Below are 19304 nucleotides of genomic sequence, written 5' to 3'. Positions count from 1 at the left end.
ATGACAGAACTCTCTTCCTGACAGCACTGTGGGTGTCCCTACATCACAGGGACTGCAGTATTTCAAGAAAACCATCACCTCCTCAAGGTCGACTAGAGATGAATCATAAATGTCAATTAGCCAGCAACCCTCTCAAAGGTGTTTCTGTGTCTCAGTCAAATGTGGCACATGGGCTACAAAAAATAACTTGCTCAACATACAAATTAAATAATTGTGGAAGGATTATGCTTGGATCAGGATTTTCCACTTCAGTGGCACAGTTAGATCAGAATTCTCAACAGTAAAATAGGAAGCTGTTTGCCAGATTGAATTCCAAGTTTGGATCAAAAGTTTGCTTTGACTTTGTCTTTTTCCAGAGTCAGAACGATGCCAACTTTAATTTAATTGACATATTTAATTAGGACAGACAGAATGTTCTGTGGCTCTCTGTGATTCTCTAGTTTGACTTTAGCATCTTTAGCTATGAAAGGATACAACAGAATGTTAATGATTTCAGGGAATGTGCAAAAAACACAAACAGAATCTAATGGGTTAATAAAAGGATCTGAAAGGTTTGATTTGTCACTAAACATGGGATTGATTGTGAGGCAAGTCAGGAGGATGTGACCAGATCTGCTTCCATTGGGCATAAAGTCTGAGAGTAGCCCAAAATGGATGGATCTCCAATTTCATTTTTCCAGCGTTCATAGTTTTTAATTTCCACTAATTTCACTCTGGATGTCTGCCATAGTCTTATTCATTTGTCTTTGGTTACTTGCCAGTTGGATGATTCTCCTACTCACTCCCCTCTCTGGGAACCTGTCCAAATGAGTCATTCTGCTACTTACTATTAACATACAGTTGAAATCACCAAATACCTTCTAATCATTTTGGTCACATAGGTGTACACATGGAAAATCAAAAGTCACATCTAAAGGTCAAATCTTTCGGTACATTATCCAATGCAACTAATACCAACAAGGAGAAAGTGAGGTCTGCAGATGCTGGAGATCAAAGTTGAAACTTTATTGCTGGAACAGCACAGCAGGTCAGGCAGCATCCAGGGAACAGGAGATTCGATGTTTCGGGCACAGGCCCTTCTTCAGGAATGAGCAGAGAGTGTTCAGCAGGAGAAGATAAAAGGTAGGGAGGAGGGACTTGGAGGAGGGGCGTTGGAAATGTGATAGGTGGAAAGAGGTCAAGGTGAGGGTGATAGGTCGGAGTAGGATGGAGGCGGAGAGGTCAAGAAGAAGACTGCAGGTCAGGAAGGCGGTGCCGGGCTGGAGGGATTCGGCTGAGACAAGGTGGGGGGAGGGGGGATGAAGAAACTGGTGAAGTCCAAGTTCATCCCCTGTGGTTGGAGGGTTCCCAGTCGGAAGATAAGACGCTCCTCCTCCGACCGTCGCGTTGTTGTGGTTTGGCGGTGGATGAGTCCAATGACCTGCATATCCTCGGTGGAGTGGGAGGGGGAGTTGAAATGCTGTGCTACAGGGTGGTTGGGTTGGTTCGTCCGGGTGGCCCAGAGGTGCTCTCTGAATCGCTCCGCAAGTAGGCGGCCTGTCTCCCCAATATAGAGGAGGCCACACCGGCTGCAGCGGATGCAATAGATGATGTGGGTGGAGGTGCAGGTGAATCTGTGGCGGATATGGAAGTTTCCTTTGGGGCCTTGGAGAGAAGTGAGGGGGGAGGTGTGGGCGCAAGTGTTGCACCTCCTGCGGTTGCAAGGGAAGGTGCCGGGAGTGGAGGTTGGGTCGATGGGGGGTGTGGATCTGACAAGGGAGTCGCGGAGGGAGTGGTCTCTACGGAAAGCTGATAGGGGAATGCTTGGAACTTTCATTTTTACAAATAATCTTTTAAAAATCTCTGTATTCACAAAATTTCAATAAGATGGACCAGTGAACAGGATATATGAGCACTGACAGAACTAAATTGACTGGGTTTGAGATTGCAGTGCTGATGTGGGGGGAAAAGCAAGAGAATATGACAATGCACCAACCTTGATCTGGTCTGCCACTCTATGAGATCATGGCTAACCTGTGGTCTAACTTCATATGTCTCCATATCTTTGGTTAGCATGAGTCTATCAATTTCACATTCAGAATTAAGAATTGTGAGAGCATCAACTGACATCGAGGAAAGAGATCCAAACCTCGAATGAGAAGAAATTAAATTAAGAGCAGGCCAAACAAACCACTAAACAGAAATGTGACTCACAGCAGCATTACAGCTGCTTGATATGTAATCTGTAAAGACATTTCATTGTCAAGGTGTTATTTACTCTTGTCTGAATTAATTAAAATTTTGCAAGCGTGCCTTGGAGACTGAAAAATCTCCAAGAACTTTCTGCTAGTTCGGGATATTATCTTTTGGTTACACACCAGGGAAATAAATTAAAATGACTCCATGTCCCTCCAGAATCTCAAATTTATTGTATCTCAGGGGACTTTGACCTCAATTAACTTAAAATTGAGACAAATGCAATCAACGTCCCCAACTTTGAAAGGTCTGTCATGGTGATCACACAGCACAGTGGGAACACCTCATTCTGAACTGAGCTTTGTTTTGTAATAGCAAATAGAAAGATTGAAGTGAGTGAATATTTGCATTATTGCTGATAGAGGGAAGAATAATTTCATTGGATTGATCTGGATTTGCTTCAATGATCTTTGTTTAATTTAGGCTCCAATGAACCAATGCCCCTCATTTATCTCTATTATTTCCAACACATCTACATTGTCACAACAGATCCCAGGAGGCGTGCATTAGAGACCTATCCATTTGTCTTACTTTCGTTGCTGTCCAGTGGAGGCTGAAGGTCTGTGATTCCCATAGTTGAAAGGGAAACTCCCCTACGTCTGGCATAACTGGAAACCTAATCATTTTGCCTAATTGTGAGACTCTTCAATGACACTTCGTCAATTGCTGTTTGCTGCACCATCAGGAGGCAGCACTGAGCCATAGCAAGGTGTTCCCTCACATTGTTGAGAACAGTTGAATGATGAGGTGGTACCACCCAATGTCCCTGACAGCAGCACGGCAAAGACGTGATGGAAAACCTGATCATCTCAGCTAGGGAGCAATAGAGCAGTTTTGGAGTGATGTAACAACAACAACTTTTATGTATATAGTGCCTTAAATGTGATGAAATATCCCATGGTATTTCACAGGAACATGATACAGCAAAGTAGGGACTGAAGCTCATGAGGAGACAAGAGGCCAGATAAGCGAACTCTGTGCCGACGAGGTAGGTTTGAAGGCATCTCAAAAGGATAAAGTGAGATGGAGAGGCAAATAAATGTAGAGAGGGGTCCTAATCAACTGAAGGCAGGCACTCAGTTGTGGAGTAAATTTATTAGGGATACATAAGGGGCATCAAGGACAGTGGAAAGAAAACAGGAATATAACATTGAGATCAGAAATTAGCCAAGATCATATTGAATGGTGCAGCAGGCCGGAAGGGCTGAATGTCCTACTCCAGCTCCTAGGTTCTGTGTTTCTCTAAGACCAGAATTAAAGTAGTACAGATATCTCAGAGGGACGAAGGACTGGAGCTGATGACAGAGCTAGGATGGGGCATGGCAGTGGAGGGATTCGAAAACAGGGATGAGAATTTTGAAATCAAGATGTCACTTGACTGGGAGTTAATGTAAGGCAGTGAGCACTGGGGTAATAGTGGAACAGGACCCACTGTGAGTTATGGCAATTGGATGATCTCAACCTGGATAATTTCAAAGTAGTAGAAGCTGGACCCAAGATTCAGAAGCTTTCTCCCCATTCCTGACAAACCCCAGGTCAGATAGGGGGTCTAAGGGGCCAGGGAATGAGCAATGCGGGATGGAAAACCCAAACTCAACAGGCCTATCAGATGTTGATGCCGAGTTCAAACAGTTCTTATTCTTTTGCTGTAGCTGGGGCCTAACAAAAAATGTGGCAAGTTAGGAATTTTTATCGTAGCAGTAATTTGTTCTTCAAGGGCTTATAATACCTGTCAAGCTGTCAAGTTGTGAAGTTTTTAAACTTGTTGCTTGTAACAGGGAGAGGTGAAGGTTCAAATTGTGGAGCCTCTTACATTTTCAGACTTTAAAATATAAGAAAAAAAAAGACTTGTTTCATTGAGAATATAAAGATATCTGATCAAATAGTTACACTATTTGTTGGTGACATTAGCCTAAAGGTTATCATTTTGGCATTATTAATGTTTAGCTGTTTTCCTTAACCAATCACTATCTCAGCAGGGGACCATAAGTTCATGGTTTGATTGATAGCTCAAAGAAGTTATTAAGGATTAGCTGTCTTTGATGTATGTTTACTCATCTAAATTTGTTTATTTTTATCAGGGGATTAATTACAGAGAGGGTATATTGCCTTGAATGAACTCTCATGAAATGTGGACATATGTTTTGAAACAATAAATATTTCAAAGATATTTAGAACTCGTTTTCATTTTATTTCAGCATGACTCCTGAGGTCCTAAGGTGGAAACTGGGTGAAAAACATTAGGTAAGATTAATTTATAGGCAAATACTTCTTACTCGAGCATTAAATTTGGCAATAGCTTTCTCTGTTCAAAATTTTCAAGTTTGAAACAGATGGTTTATCGATGATATGGCATTCCTAAAACGGAAGGAGGTATCAGTTACCTGGGCTCACTTGGACCAGGTTTCCAAGTCTAAATTGAATGTGATTTGTCTATGGATAGCAGTTATCATTTACAGCTGTTCCTTCTGCTCTGCAAGGCTTAAGAGATCAGAATTGAATGTGGATTTTTAGTTTTTTAGCTTGGACTAGAAGGCTTGCCTTATGAAGAAAGGTTGAATAAGCTCGGACATTTCTCTCTGGAGAGGAGGAAGAGAGGAGACCTGATCGAGGTGTAAATAATGAGAGGAATAGATAGAGTCAATAGCCAGAGACTTTTCCCCAGGGCAGGATTGATTCGAGAAGTCATAGTTTGAAGATACTAGGAGGAAGGTATAAAGGAGACGTCAGAGGTAGGTTCTTTATCAAAGAGTTGTGAATGCATGGAATGCATTGCCAGCTGAGGTGGTGGAAGCAAAGTCATTGGGGACATTTAAGTGACTGCTGGACATGTACATGGATAGCAGTGAGTTGAGGGGTACGTAAGTTAAGTTACTATATTTTACAGTAGGACTAGGTCTCGGCACAACATCGTGGGCCAAAGGGCCTGTTCTGTGCTGTACTTTTCTATCTTCTATCTATCTAGCTATCTTAAATGCCTAAAGGTGAAATCCAAATTTAAAGTGAATTGCAATGGATTGTAGATCAGAGACTACAACTCCATTTCAAGTCTTTTTTTTCATAAAGCCCAAAGCTGATCCTTTGGCACTTGACAGGTGAAATGCAGAGGGGTTTTTTCCCCTTGTGGGAGAGTCTAAGGACAGAGTTCAAAATCTCAGCATAGGGGCTCATACATTTAAGACAGAGATGAAAGATTTCTTCTCTGAGGTTAGTGAACCTGTGGAATTCTTTGCTGCAGAAGGCTGGTGAAACTGGGTCATTAAGTTTACTTAAGACTGAGTTGGACATTTTTAAATCAGTGAAGTAATCAAGGGTTATGTATATAAAGGCAGCAAAGTGAAGTCGAGGATTATCAGATCAGTCATGATCCCATTGAGAAGTGTCATGATTTGGAGGTGCCGGTGTTGGACTGGGGTGTACAAAGTTAAAAATCACACAACACCAGGTTAAGTGCAACAGGTTTACTTGGAAGCACTAGCTTTCAGGGCACTGCTCCTTCGTCAAGTGGTTGTAGGAGCAGCGCTCTGAAAGCCAGTGCTCCCAAATAAACCTGTTGCACTATAACCTAGTGTTGTGTGAATTTTAACATTGAAAAGTGTACCAGTTTTGATGGGCTAAGTTTCCTACTTTGCTCCTAAGCTTTACGGTTTTATAAAGCGATGGAAACCCAAGATATAATCTGAATAAAGTTTTTGAAAAATATGTCCGAAGACAAAGGGAGCTATAACATTAAACTGCCACCGAACGGAGAAAACAATTAACGATACTGCTGCCACAGAAATCATGAAAGGAAATTCAGATTTAGGATAAAGTGATGAGCATCAAAGACAGCGTTGATGCGAAGGTAGTTTTTCTGCATTAGTAGAAGGGTCAACAGCCAGTAGTCATGGATTTAAAGTAATTAGTAAAAGAATAAGACCAGATTTGTGGAGAATTTTTTTTCACTAAGGGTTGTAGGAATATAGAACTCACTGCCTGAAAGACGGATTGCATCAGAACCTCTTGTAACATTTGAACAGAACTTAAATATTCACTTGCATTGCCACAGCCTCTAGAGCAATTTGGTTGGAAAGCTGGAAAATGGGATTAGCATAGTTAGATCTTTATCGACCAGCATGTACTTTATGGGCTGATTGGCCTCCTTGTGTACTATAAATGTCTGAGTCTATGAATGAGGCCACAAAGGGAACCACACTCGGAGGCAAAACTGACAAAATGGCAGAAGCTTTAAATAATTGCATGGACTTGTTATTTACTCCTAATAATGGTGTGGCTATGTTTTTAAAGGAAGAGATCAGGAAGTAATAAACTTAAAGAATGGGTGTGTAATCAGCAAAGTAACTTCAATGTAGACAAGCATGAAGTGATATAATTTGGTAGGAAGGGTAAAAAGGATATAAAGAATAATAAAGGGTAAAAATACTCTCCTTAGAAAATAAACATTTTAAGAAAATAGGAGTCTCATCTTAAATCAATTAAGGCATCTCCCTGTGTTCATAGAATCCTTACAGTGTGGAAACCAGAACCATCTCCCTCCTCTGTCACCCAACATTTACCCCTGACTAATGCACCTAACCTACACATCCCAGAACGCTATGGGCAATTTAGCTTGGCCAATTCACCTAACCTACACATCTTTGGATTGTGGGTGGAAACCAGAGCACCAGGAGGAAACCCATGCAGATATGGGGAGAATGTGCAAACTCCATCCAGACAGTCGCCTGAGGCAGGAATTGGACGCAGGTGCCTAGCACTGTGAGACAGCAGTATTAACCACTCAGCCACCGTGCTGCCTATTCAATTGCTGGGGGTGGTTGTTCAGCCATTAAGAATGCAGACTAGCCTCCCCTTCCCACATAGCCATGGGTTGGGAACAGCTATAATCCACAAAATCAAGTCTTTGGAGTAGTGTGAACATCTGTGGTGTCCATATTGTAAAAGTGACAGAGAGATACTAGAGAAGGTAGAATATAAAGATATGGCAGAGAAGAAAGTTATTTTGCTCTTCACACCTAACTTGAAAGAGCTGTCCCAATTAATCCCATTCTCTCCTGCTCTATTCCTATCACCCTGTCAACTTTTCTCTTCAAGTATATATCTAATTATCTCCGAAATGTTACGTTTGAATTTGCTTCCATCACCCTTTCAAGCTGCACGCTCCAGGTCACCATATCTCACTGTGTGAAATTCTCATCATTTGTTCCTCGTGCCAATTATTCTATCTGAAGAACTGAGTTCAAACCTCTTTGTTAAGGAATACATCCCCTTAATTATGCCCAGATATCAATGGCAAACAGGTTCTAATTTGTTCTTCTGGTTTTGACAATGCAAAACCCTTAATCATTCTGATATTCATGTGCAAATCTCCTATCTCAGCTCTGTTTATCCTTGCTGATTTGCTACTGATTGCCATTTCTGGATATTTTCTCCCCAGCCCTTTCATTTTTGTTTGTCTCCATGCTGTTCTCCACTGTCTTCCTCCATCATAAGTTCCCTTTCACAAAACCTGTACAAACTAACTTCTCCAACTTCTCTTCCATGGTTGCTCAGGGTGTGGCACTGACTCAAACAGTTCAGACCCGAAAGAGAGGAGACTCTACCCAGCTTCTTTGGTTGTACAATGTGAGCTGAAATCAGAAAGGTAATGCTGCAAATAAAAAAGACCCAGAAATTCAGGAGAACGTGCAATGGCATAAAGAGGAAATAATCTCCCTTGTTCTAAGTGACCCCTGAGCAGGGTTTCCATGCAGCTGACTAAAGTTAGTTGCTTCAGGCCACAACAAGGTTGGAAAGGAGGCCTTGAGCAGAGGAGACAGTAATGTAGGGGAAATGTCAGTGGATGAGTCATTCAGAATCCCAGGCTGATGCTCTGGGGACTTGGGTTTGAATCGCATCAAAGCAGATGGTGAAACTTGTATTCAATAATAATCTGGAATGAAATGTAGCCCCAAATGTGACTACGTAATGTGGCTGTAGTCTTACCAGACAATAGGGCTGCTCTTTCAATAGACACAGAGTGATTGGTGGTGGTTTAACTTGAGGGTCACCGCACCTCAGGCAAGGGGAGAGTTTGTGAAGGAGAATTCTTCATGGTAACCTCAGCTGGTGCAGGAATTGAACTTAAGCTGTTGGTGTTACTCTACATTGCAAACAAGCCAATTCAGCTAACCAGCGTGACCACAGTTGTTTATTTTTTTTGTTAAAAAAAATCCCCTATCTACTTTTCCAATGCTCTTTAGAGAAGAAAACCTGTCATTCTTACCTGGTCCACTCCAGACCCACAGCAATGTTCATGACTCTCACCTGCTGTTTGTGCAATTAGGGATTGGCAGTAACTGCTCACATCCCATGAACCAATGCAAGAACAAAAGGTAATCATTAGACCCTATATACGCATGTAACAAAAACCCACCAGAAGTGCAGGTAAAAGATGTCTCGTGTTTGCCTTTTGCCCAATTTAGCAGGCACTTGGCCTTCAACACATGCACTCTCTGCAATCCATCCATCCTACCACATTACAGGGACCTTGGTATCTGTGCAGTGCCTGCTTTATTTCAATTTCTAGATCAATTCTTTTTTTAAAACTTAGTAACATATTTCCAAATACACTATGTTAACACAGTCTAAATCTTTTAACAGGATCAAATGATTTTAACAAGGATATTTACGTGTAGTGTCAGATGAATAAAAGTTTCTTGCCGTCCAATAGCTATAAACAGTATGAACAAGGTGAACTTTCCTTGCTTTGAAAGTGTTTAAACTTGTTCCAAAGATAGACAGAAACAGACAACTTAATTCAATTCACAACTGCACTATTTTTGATACAGTTCCAAGGATCTTCTGTGGAAAATAACTGAAAGACATTATGAAATAATTTGATATTTGTACATTCAATACCTTTGTGATTTCAGAGTTTCGACCTATTCTAAATTGAAGAGCATGATGTTAGTTACATAGTGCTGTTTGATTTATCAGTCATGTACAACATCATGTATACCACAAAAGCTGTTGGCCCCTGGCAAGTTAAAATCCTACTAGAATCTCACAAAACATAATATAACATTGTTATGGTAGACATAGTAGATTCAGAATGCAGTTTAACAGCTCTTGCACTCAAATTGTATGGCCCACTTTCAGATACCTCAAAAGAGGTATGTCTGTTCCTTGCATGTGAGACTGGTGGGACTTTTCTCCCATGTACCAGATGCCCAGCTAAATCCACTGAATGAACCATAATGACAGAGTTGGCAAACCAGGTTGGCATACCTGCTGCTGAGGTACATTCATCATTATAGGGCTTTCACTCAGCATGGACTCTGCTCGGTCATCCATCTGCAGAAAGGTCAGAGATATTCAGTATCAGCATCAGAATGAATTCATGGATTAACAAGTGTCTTGTCTGAGAAGGACATTCTCCTTAAATAATTACAGATGAGATCAGGGATAGAATCTTCCTTGGACCTTCCATTAAAAATATTCAGAAATATGGACCATTGCCAGCTTATTACATCTTTATTTGATCGGACCAGAAATGACAATAGCAAAAACTGGAATTCATTAAAAGTAGGTATCCAACTTTGGAATATTTAAACCAAACTTCATCCCATCTGAAACACACTTTTTTTTGTTCAGTTGCGTGATATAGGTGTCACTAACTGGCCAGTATATATTATTTATTTACTTATTGCCCACCCCTAGTTGCTTCTTCTGGAGTAGATTAGATTAGATTACTTACAGTGTGGAAACAGGCCCTTCGGCCCAACAAGTCCACACCGACCCGCCGAAGCGTATAGCACCCAGACCCATACTCCTACATTTACCTCTTCACCTAATACTACGGACAATTTAGCATGGTCAATTCACCTAACCTGCACATTTTTGGATTGTGGGAGGAAACCGGAGCACCCGGAGGAAACCCACGCAGACACGGGGAGAATGTGCAAACTCCACACAGAGAGTCGCCTGCGGCGGGAATTGAACCCGGGTCTCTGGCGCTGTGAGGCAGCAGTGCTAACCACTGTGCCACCGTGCCGCCCACAAGTACTGTGTCCAGTTCTGGTCTCCCTATAATAGAACGTTGACGGAAATGGAGGGTTTGAGTTATAAGGAGAGGCTGGATAGAATGGAACTTTTTCCATTGGAGTGTAGGACATGACCTTATAGAGGTTTATAAAATAACGAGGGGTATAAATAAGGTGAATGGTAAGTGTCTTATCCCTCAGGTGGGGGATTTCAAGACTAGACAGTGTACTTTTAAGGTGAAAGGAGAAAAATATAAAGAATACACACGAGTCAATTTTTTTACACAGTGTTGAATGAACTTCCAAGGGAGTGTTGGATACAGGTACAGTTACAATGTTGAAAAGGCATTTAGATGAGTAAATGAAAAAAATATTCAGAGGGATATGGGCCAAGCGCAGGTAGGTAGGACTAGTTTAGTTTGGGATTAGGGTTGGATGGATGAGTTAGACTGTGCTGTATGACTCTATGACTTTATAAGGGGGTGAGCTGCCTTTTTGAATGGCTGTAGTCCATTGTGAACACACTCAAACTCAAGACCATCGTTGTGATGGCTATTACAGCATGCATGTCGATTGTAGCACAGTGCCAGCACGTTTCCTTCCGAGGCAGGATGCTGCAGGTTCAATCCCACTTTGGAGACTTGATCATGAAAATCTACACTCACCCTCAATGTAGCTCTGAGCAAGCGCTACAGGATCTACAGGGTGCATTTTCACTTGGGATCTGACATGAAACTGAGGCCGTTCTGTTCATGAAGGTGGAACATAAAGTCCATGGCACTATTTGAAGAAGAGCATGGTGAGATGATTAATATTTATCCCTCAGCCAACATGATTAAAACAGGTCACCAGCTTGTGATTGTAGTGGGAGTTGATTGTGTGTAAAATAGCTGTCACATTTCTTAAGCATTGGGAACATTTCCAAAGTACTTGACTGCCGAGTACTTGGGACCATTCTGAGGGCAGCAAGAAAGATATTTAAATGTAAGACTTTTAAAAAAATATATTTCATGAGATTCATTAATAACTGCACGACAAAATGTTACAACAGTGCCTGAGAAAGGAATTTCCGATGCAACCCGCTTTAGTATCATAGAATAAAATCCCTACAGAGTGGAAGCGGGCCATTAGGCCCTTCAAGTCCACATTGATCCTCCGAACAGCATCCCACCTAGACCTACCCAGCTTTACACTTCCCATAGAATCCACCTAGCTTGTATGTTCCTGGACACTATGGGCAATTTAGCATGGCCAATCCACCAAACCTGCACATGTTCGGACTGTGGGAGGAAACCAGAGCACCCGGAGGAAACCCATGCAGACAGAGGGAGAACATGTGAACTCCATCCAGACAGAGGGTGTAAATGAACCCCGGTTCCTGGCACCGTGAGGCAGCAGTGCTAACCACTGAGCCACCATGCTGCCCTAATTAATTTACTTAACTCCAACTTCAGATCTACCATTTTACATCTTAAAGTGACTAAACTAAGGGTTTACCTGACCCCAGTAAGGGGTTTCCTGATCCCAGGAAGTGAAAGCCTACCTGTTTCTGCTCAACTTTCCGTTTCCCTTCCACGATCTTCCATCTCTCCTCTTCTGCCCATTTCCTTTCTTCTTCTCCTCTGTTCTTTTGCTCTTTTCTGTGTCTCTCCATCACTTCTGGCGTTTTCTTCCCGCACTCTTGCTGTTTGCGGAGCTCCTGCTCCCTTTTGTGGTGCTGTGTGAGTCAGCACAGAAATGAGAATTGTTAAAAAGCTTAAGATGCGTAGATTAACTTTATCAGATAGATATCAGATTTCATTCTAGATTAGAGTGGTGCTGGAAAAGCACAGCAGTTCAGGCAGCATCCGAGGAGCAGCAAAATCGACGTTTCGGGCAAATGTCCTTCATCAGGAATACAGCTGTATTCCTGATGAAGGGCTTTTATCCGAAACGTCGATATTCCTGCTCCTCAGATGCTGCCTGAACTGCTGTGCTTTTCCAGCACCACTCTAATCTAGAATCTGGTTTCCAGCATCTGCAGTCATTGTTTTCACCTCCCAGATTTCATTGGAAAGTGAAACACCAAGCACAAGTAGAACAACACAACAAGTTTAATTTGTGTTATCAAGGCAGTTAATATCGGAAATGGGATAACTGATATTATGAGCTAACCTCACCTGGCAAGATATAAAGGACTTATCCATGAAAAAAACAATAAAAGGATAATGGGTGTAAATACGTCTTCTGTTTGATGTTCTAGTGCTAGGTTCTTTTAGCCAACTTACTCTTAATTTCAATCTGATGTCTGACAAGAGACTATCATATATCTCTGTTGTAATAAGTAAACTGTAATAAACCCTTAGTGCTTATCACATCTGTGCCCATCTCTGCTGAAGACTTTCTGTGGGCATCCTTTTCTACTGAAGAAGGGCTTATGCCTGAAATGTCGATTCTCCTGCTCCTCGGATGCTGCCTGGCCTGCTGTGCTTTTCCAGCACCACGTTTCAACATCCTTTTCTACTTCCTACCAGTAACTTGGATCAATACAAGAAGGATTGATGGCAGTAGATCTACCCAAGATGGTTCTGGTTGGACGGTGATAGTGAGTTGCCTTCTTGAGTTGCTGTAGTCCATGTATTGTAGGTTGACCCACAATACCCTTAGGGAGGGAATTCCAACAACGGTGAAGGAATTGTAATATATTTCCAAGTCAGGATGGTGAATGGCTTGGGGGGTGGCAGGGGTTTGGGTGGGGTGAGGCATGAGCAGGTAGTGGTGTTCCCATATATCTGCTGCTCTTGTCCCTCTAGGTGGAAGTGGTCATGGGTTTGGAAGGTGCTGTCTCAGAAGCCTCTGTGATTTTCTGCTATACATCATGTAACTGGCGCACACTGCTGCTACTGAGCATTGGAGGTGGACAGAGTGGATGTTTATGGATGTGGTGCCAATTAAGTGGGCTGCTTTGTTTTGGATTGTGTCAAGTTTTGTGTTGTTGAAGCTGCACTCATCCAGGCTAGTGGGGAGTATTCTATCACACTTCTGATTTGTGCTGTGTAGATGCTGGAGAGGCTTTGTGAAGTCAGGAGGTGAGTTACTCGCTGCAGTATTCCTAGCCTCTGACCTGCTCTTGTAGCGATAGTATTTGCATAGAATCACAGAATCCCTACAATGTGGAAGCAAGCCATTGGCCCATCAAGTTCACATCGCCCGTCCAAAGAGCATCCCACCCTAACCCTAACCCACCCCCTATCCTATCTCTATAACTCTGCATTTCCCATGGCTAACCCACCAAGCCTGCACAAGTCTGGACACTGCAGAGAAACTTAGCACAGCCAATCCACCTAACCTGAATATCTTTGGAGTGTGGGAGGAAACCAGAGCACTCGAAACCCACACAGACACAGAGGGAATGTGCAAACTCAGTACAGATTCCTCAGGACAATCTAACCGGTCCCAGGTTTGGGGGTCAGATCGGGGTTTCTGCGATGCTCACATTGGAGTTCATGTGCCTGGTCCAGGATCAGTGTCAGTTCCTGGCTCACGTTACCATTATGGAGCACTCCATTCAGATGTAAACAACTGAATGTGACTCTGACTCCAGATCACATCCTGGCAGCTTGTGAAAAACCTTTGGCACATTCCCTGTTTTATTAAGAAAAGCAGCAATTCATGGAATGGTTGTTTTTGGGGAAAAGAAATTCTAAAATGGTTTGGTCATTTTCTGTGTTTTCTCTTTCTTCTGAAGACATTTCTCTCTTTAATATCCAATAGACATTGCACTCCTGCATAAACAATGTCAGTAGCTTCTTGTTTCACTGTCTGAGCTGACAATGGGCAATGCCATGAATAGAAGACAACAATATATTGAAGAACCACCGATTACATAAGATTGCACAGCACAGGAACAGACCATTCACCCCCAAGTGTTCATCCCAGGAGATTTAAAAAAAACACAATTTATAATAAACCCAGCCAAATGTGGAAATGAATCTGGGAATCGATGGCTTGTGGTAATGTTACTGGACTGGTAATCCAGAGGTGTAGGCAATGTTCTGTTACTTGAGTTCAAATACCATCAGGGCAGATGGTGAAAATATCATTCAATAGAAAAATTGAATGAAAACGCTAGACTAATATCGTAGAGTCATATGGCCAGAAGAGCTTCTTCAACCCATTAAGTCTATGCCAACATATTTACAATTTTCTACCATTTTCCTGTACTTGGCCTAGAGGTGAGTGTTAGTGGTGACTATAATACTACTGCTCATTGCCATAAAAGCTCATCTAGTTCACAAATGACCTTTACGGAATACAATCTACCTTCCTTACCTGGACTGATCTATATGGGACTCCACATTCATAGCAAATTGGATCTTAACTGCCCTCTGGGCAACAAATGCTGGGCAATACCCACATCCCATGAATGAATTAAAAGAAAAGAATGTACTGGTCATATCGCTCATCTATTTGTGAGTCGGACCAGTTTGTTTTATTTCCAAGTTTGTTTTTTTCTCCTTTCTAGGTGTCAGTGTTGACGTTTGACCGGAACAAAGGAACAAGAAAGCAAAAAAGGGTGTGATCTCTCTAACATGGCAGAAACAATAGTGAACAGCACAAAACAAAAACCCTTACGTCTTCCAGCCACCTCCTTTGCTCCTTCTGCTGGTTGATGCGTTTCTGCCTCTCGGCCAGTAGTTGCTGCTTGTACTTCTCCTGTTCCTGCAGTTGCTGTTGGAGCACTTGTTGCTGTTGCTGAGCTGCTGTCCGGTTTGTGTTCTCCTGCTGCAGCCGTAGGAACTCTCGCCGTAGAGTCGACTCCCCGGGCTGATTAACAATGGAACTGAGTGGAGACCACAGAACAACATTAGCCAGAAGGTGAAGGAACAGACTTGGACATGTTCTGGGGATGGAACATGGACTTGGACTGGATGATGAAAATTCCCTGCGTGTGATGCACCTTCTACAAAAGAAAAACTCCAATTGCTGGAAAGAATCTGCTAATTTTAACTACTTGTGACATTAAATGTTGTTTTGCAAATTGACTTGTTTTAGCAGGAAAAGCAAATTTGTGGGTGTTTTGTTGTACACGATGCTAAACCGGGGAATGATCACTTCAGACAGAACAGAGATGAAACGTTTCGACAAGAGCAACATTTGCATTAAAAGGCAGTGTGTTGAAATAATTCGCCACAATGAATGAAATGTTTAGCCGCAACTGAATGTGAGACCCTGTTTTTCTTTAAATGTGAGTTTAGAAGAATGAAGGGGTTGGGGGGAGATTTCATAGAAGTCTAGAACATTCCACCAGGAGTAGGCATGGTAAACACAGGAAAGATGTTTCCAGTGACCATTTGCCAGAACCAGGGGTCATAGTCTAAGGAGACATGCTAGGACTGAGAGGAAGAGAAATGTCTTCATGCAGATAGTGGTGAGTCTATGGAATTCTTTGCCACAGGAAGTGTTTGAGGCAAAAGCATTGAATATTTTCAAGAAGGTATTAGTTCTTTCTCTCATTTAACCAATTTTTCTGATCAATTTGCTTAGAGATGCTATAACACACCTCTGGAGTAGGTAGGACTTGACAAAAGACTCCTGGCCCATGGGTAGAGTAAGGCTAAAGGGATCAAAGAGTATGGAGGCGAGATCAGGATCAGGGTACTGAGTAGGATGATCATCCAGCATCATGTTGAATGGTGGAGCAGACCTGAAGGGCCAAATGGCCCATTGCTGTTCTTATGTTCTGTGTTTCTATTAAGATTGAAACTCTTCTCTCACCCTTCCCCTCACAATCGCCACATACGTTTGGATGCTTATTTTACGAAAAGGAAACAAAAGTTTAAGGGATATGAGGAAAAGAATTGGGGGGGGGGGGGGCGGGGGGGAAGGGGGAGGTGCAGATGGAGAGGGAATTAGACGGTGGCTGGAGGGGAGCAACATAATTTGGAGAACTCTTTCAATGGACCAGCAGAGGCACTGCAGGCTGAATGGTCTCTTCCTGCTCAAGAAGAACATTGTCTGGAAGCTCACAGACTGTGAAGAAGAACGCCTTGCTGCTCTAACACACTGGCGGTGGACTGAAGTGGTTCATGGCAGGATGCTGCCCACAGCCGGAGGATGTTCTGCCCTTGGAAGCTGCCAGCCAAACAGCTCCATCAGTCCCGATGAAGAGATTACGCTCGAAATGCCGACTCTCCTGCACCTTGGACGCTGCCTGACCGGCTGTGCTTTTCCAGCACCACACTTTTTGAAATAGCTCCATCAGTCCTGGCAGTGAATTTTGCTTTTTCACAGGTGGGATGCTGTGTCTATCACTGGATTGTGGATCCAAAAACCCAGGTAATGGGATTGAATCCCGTTAGGGCTGATGGTGCAATTTGGATTCACAGTCCAAAAGAAATTAGGAATTGAAAGTCTAATTAAAAGAGCATGAAACAATTGTTGGGGAAAAAAACCTATCTAGTTCACTAATGTCCTTTAGGGTAAGCTGCTATCCTTACTGAGTCTGGCCTACATGTGACTCTAGATCCACAGCAATGTGATTGACTCTTAACTGTCCTCTAGGCAATTAGGCATGGGCAATAAATGCTGACCCAGCCAGTGACGCCCTCACCCATGAATGAGTGAAAGAAAAGGACAGAGCTGATATTGCTAACGTTGAATTTTGTGTCATGCATCACGGACCTCAATTGTTGAGAAGGCTGATTAAAGTCAATCAGCCATGATGTTATCTCAACCCAATACAACAGTCTGAAACACATCCTGTAAAACCAAAATTTGTTTTTAAAGGTAGCCGAAATATTGACTCTCCTGTTCCTCAGATGCTGCTTGACCTGCTGTGCTTTTCCAATGCCACACTTTTTGACTCTAACTCTCCAGCATCTGCACTCCTCACTTTTCCCTTTGTGAACAGGAAACAATTTTGTCACAGCTTCCTCATGACTTGAATTTCTGAGCCATTTCTCCCTCTTAACCAACAACATAAAGATGTGCAGGTTAGGTAGATTGGCTAAATTGCCCCATAGTGTCCAGCGATGTGCAGGCTAGGTGGGTTAGCCCTGGTTAAATCAGGGTTATGGGGATAGCATAGGGGGTTGAGTCTATATGAGATACTCTTCAGAGGATTGATGTGGACTTGATGGGCTGAATAGTCTGCTTCCGCACTGCAGGGATTCTATTAGGCTATGAAAAGCAAGGAATAGAAGCACATGGTGGAACAGAGGCATAATGCAACAGAATTTGGTAGACAAACCAAACTGAGATTGATAGGACACACTCTCTGAAAGGTTGTTGGAAGCAGATTCACCAGAAAATTTCAAAATGCAATTGGATAAATACTTCAATGATTAAATTACCTCGGCTCTCCTTCATCTTCATTCAATCCATCTTCATCTTCCTCACTTCCACTATATTCATATTCTGTTTCATCTAATAACAGGAAGTGATAATGATGAAGCTCATGTTCGGTAGGTCCAGAAACGGGAACTAATTCTTTTAATTAAGTTTTGATTTTTGATGAGCTGTGCGTTGAGGGGCTGAATGGCCTACTCCTACTCTGGCTCCTAATATGTTCACTAGTACAGCACATAGGCGGCAGATCGGAAGGTGCAGTTGAGACCACAATCAGGTCTGCCGTGATCTTATTGAAGGCTTGATGGGCCAAATGGCCTGGTGCTACTTCGAATTCCTATGCTTGTGTCTAAGGAGTTCACTCTCTGCTAAACAGAGGTTGTGTTTTTGGAGTGGGCAATGACAAAGTAGAGAGGATTGGCGAATTTGCAAAGGTAAAATAAAATAAGCAGAATAATTTAATAAAACGTGGAAGTGAATAACTGGCGTTGAATTAAATTTCAAATAGTGAGCACAGAGTATTGCACAACGTAATGCAGGAAAAGCAGATTTTCCAGAGATAGTGTTGAAAGAGCTGATGGTAAAGTGAAAAGAGATATGGGGGAATTAGTGAAATTGACACTTAACATCCAGTTATTAGAAACAAATAGAAAGCTATGTAACAAAATCAATCAAGGAAAAGGAGGGTTTTAAAGCTGGATTTGTGCAGTCTGCTGTCGAGTCTGCTTCTTGACTAATCTGTCTGGTTTTAACCAAAATAACACAAGGGAGTCATTTCAACCCAAAGTAGAATGCAAAGAAGAATCAAGTAGCTGATTCTCGAGATTGAGTTGTCATGGAAGTTTGCAAAAGCTTGAGCTGCAGTCGAGACAATGTCTTACTCAAGTATATGTAAGTCTATCTGAGTGTTTAAGATAAACATTGCAAAGGTAAATCCAATGCTTTTAGACAAACTTTAGCAGCGCAAGAAGCATAAATTGTCACGTTCAACACTATACAGCAAAACAAATTGAAATGACATTACAGGATTTTTAGAATACATTTGTACAGTCTTCCTGTAACAAGGAACAGAAATTCAGCTTATGCATATCTGTCTGACAAATTGAGCATATCAGAATTTACAACAACTGCTCATGGCTGAATGAAGAATGAAACTACAACTGCAATGGCCAGTATCAACGGTTAGAGTAACAGAAGCAGTTTGTACCTTTCTCACCCTTCTTCTTCCTAGTTCTGTCAATATGATCTTTCAGCATAATACGAACTTGCCGATCATTCTGCTGATCACGGATGAATGAATGCTTTAACAGTGCTTCAGTGGTGCTTCGATGTAAATGATTCTTCACCAGGCAGTTTTCCACAAAATTAATAAACTTCTTCGACCTAAAGGTAAATAAATCAGTTTCAGTGATAATGGCAAAATTTCAAACATATGAACGGCCTCTGAAAGTCCCAGAAGTCCATTGCCTCGCCAAAGACTATATGGATTGGGGCAACAGAACCTTTTTGCTGTTTAGTTGGGAACACCTTCCACTGTTGCCATCTTACAGGTGGGAAATGCAGCAAGCAGATCAAAGGTCACGTTACATGGCCTAGCATTACCATCTGCTCTCAACCTGGCCTTAACATTTGTGGGCGGCACGGTGGCACAGTGGTTAGCACTGCTGCCTCACAGCGCCAGAGACCTGGGTTCAATTCCCGACTCAGGCGACTGACTGT

At 42.3% G+C, this 19304-nt stretch overlaps 1 protein-coding gene across 6 annotated transcripts in view; it reads right to left on the bottom strand.

Annotated features, from left to right (window-relative positions):
* The window catches only part of LOC122557427 (mitogen-activated protein kinase kinase kinase kinase 4), a 317468-nt gene that overhangs the window by 120757 nt on the left and 177407 nt on the right, over positions 1–19304 (bottom strand). For all 6 annotated transcript variants that reach the window (XM_043705152.2, XM_043705149.2, XM_043705150.2 and 3 more), the window contains exons 10-14: positions 18793–18968; positions 17591–17663; positions 14871–15078; positions 11800–11973; positions 9502–9567 (exon numbers count right to left, since the gene is read on the bottom strand). In XM_043705152.2, the coding sequence (XP_043561087.2) occupies positions 9502–9567; positions 11800–11973; positions 14871–15078; positions 17591–17663; positions 18793–18968 (697 nt within the window). The remainder of the gene's footprint in view (positions 1–9501; positions 9568–11799; positions 11974–14870; positions 15079–17590; positions 17664–18792; positions 18969–19304) is intronic.

Source organism: Chiloscyllium plagiosum, unplaced genomic scaffold (genome assembly GCF_037043375.1).
Source record: "Chiloscyllium plagiosum isolate Xiang-an unplaced genomic scaffold, Cpla_swu_hap1 HiC_scaffold_11, whole genome shotgun sequence".
Lineage (NCBI taxonomy): Eukaryota > Metazoa > Chordata > Chondrichthyes > Orectolobiformes > Hemiscylliidae > Chiloscyllium > Chiloscyllium plagiosum.
This window is presented reverse-complemented; position numbering and strand designations above follow the sequence as displayed.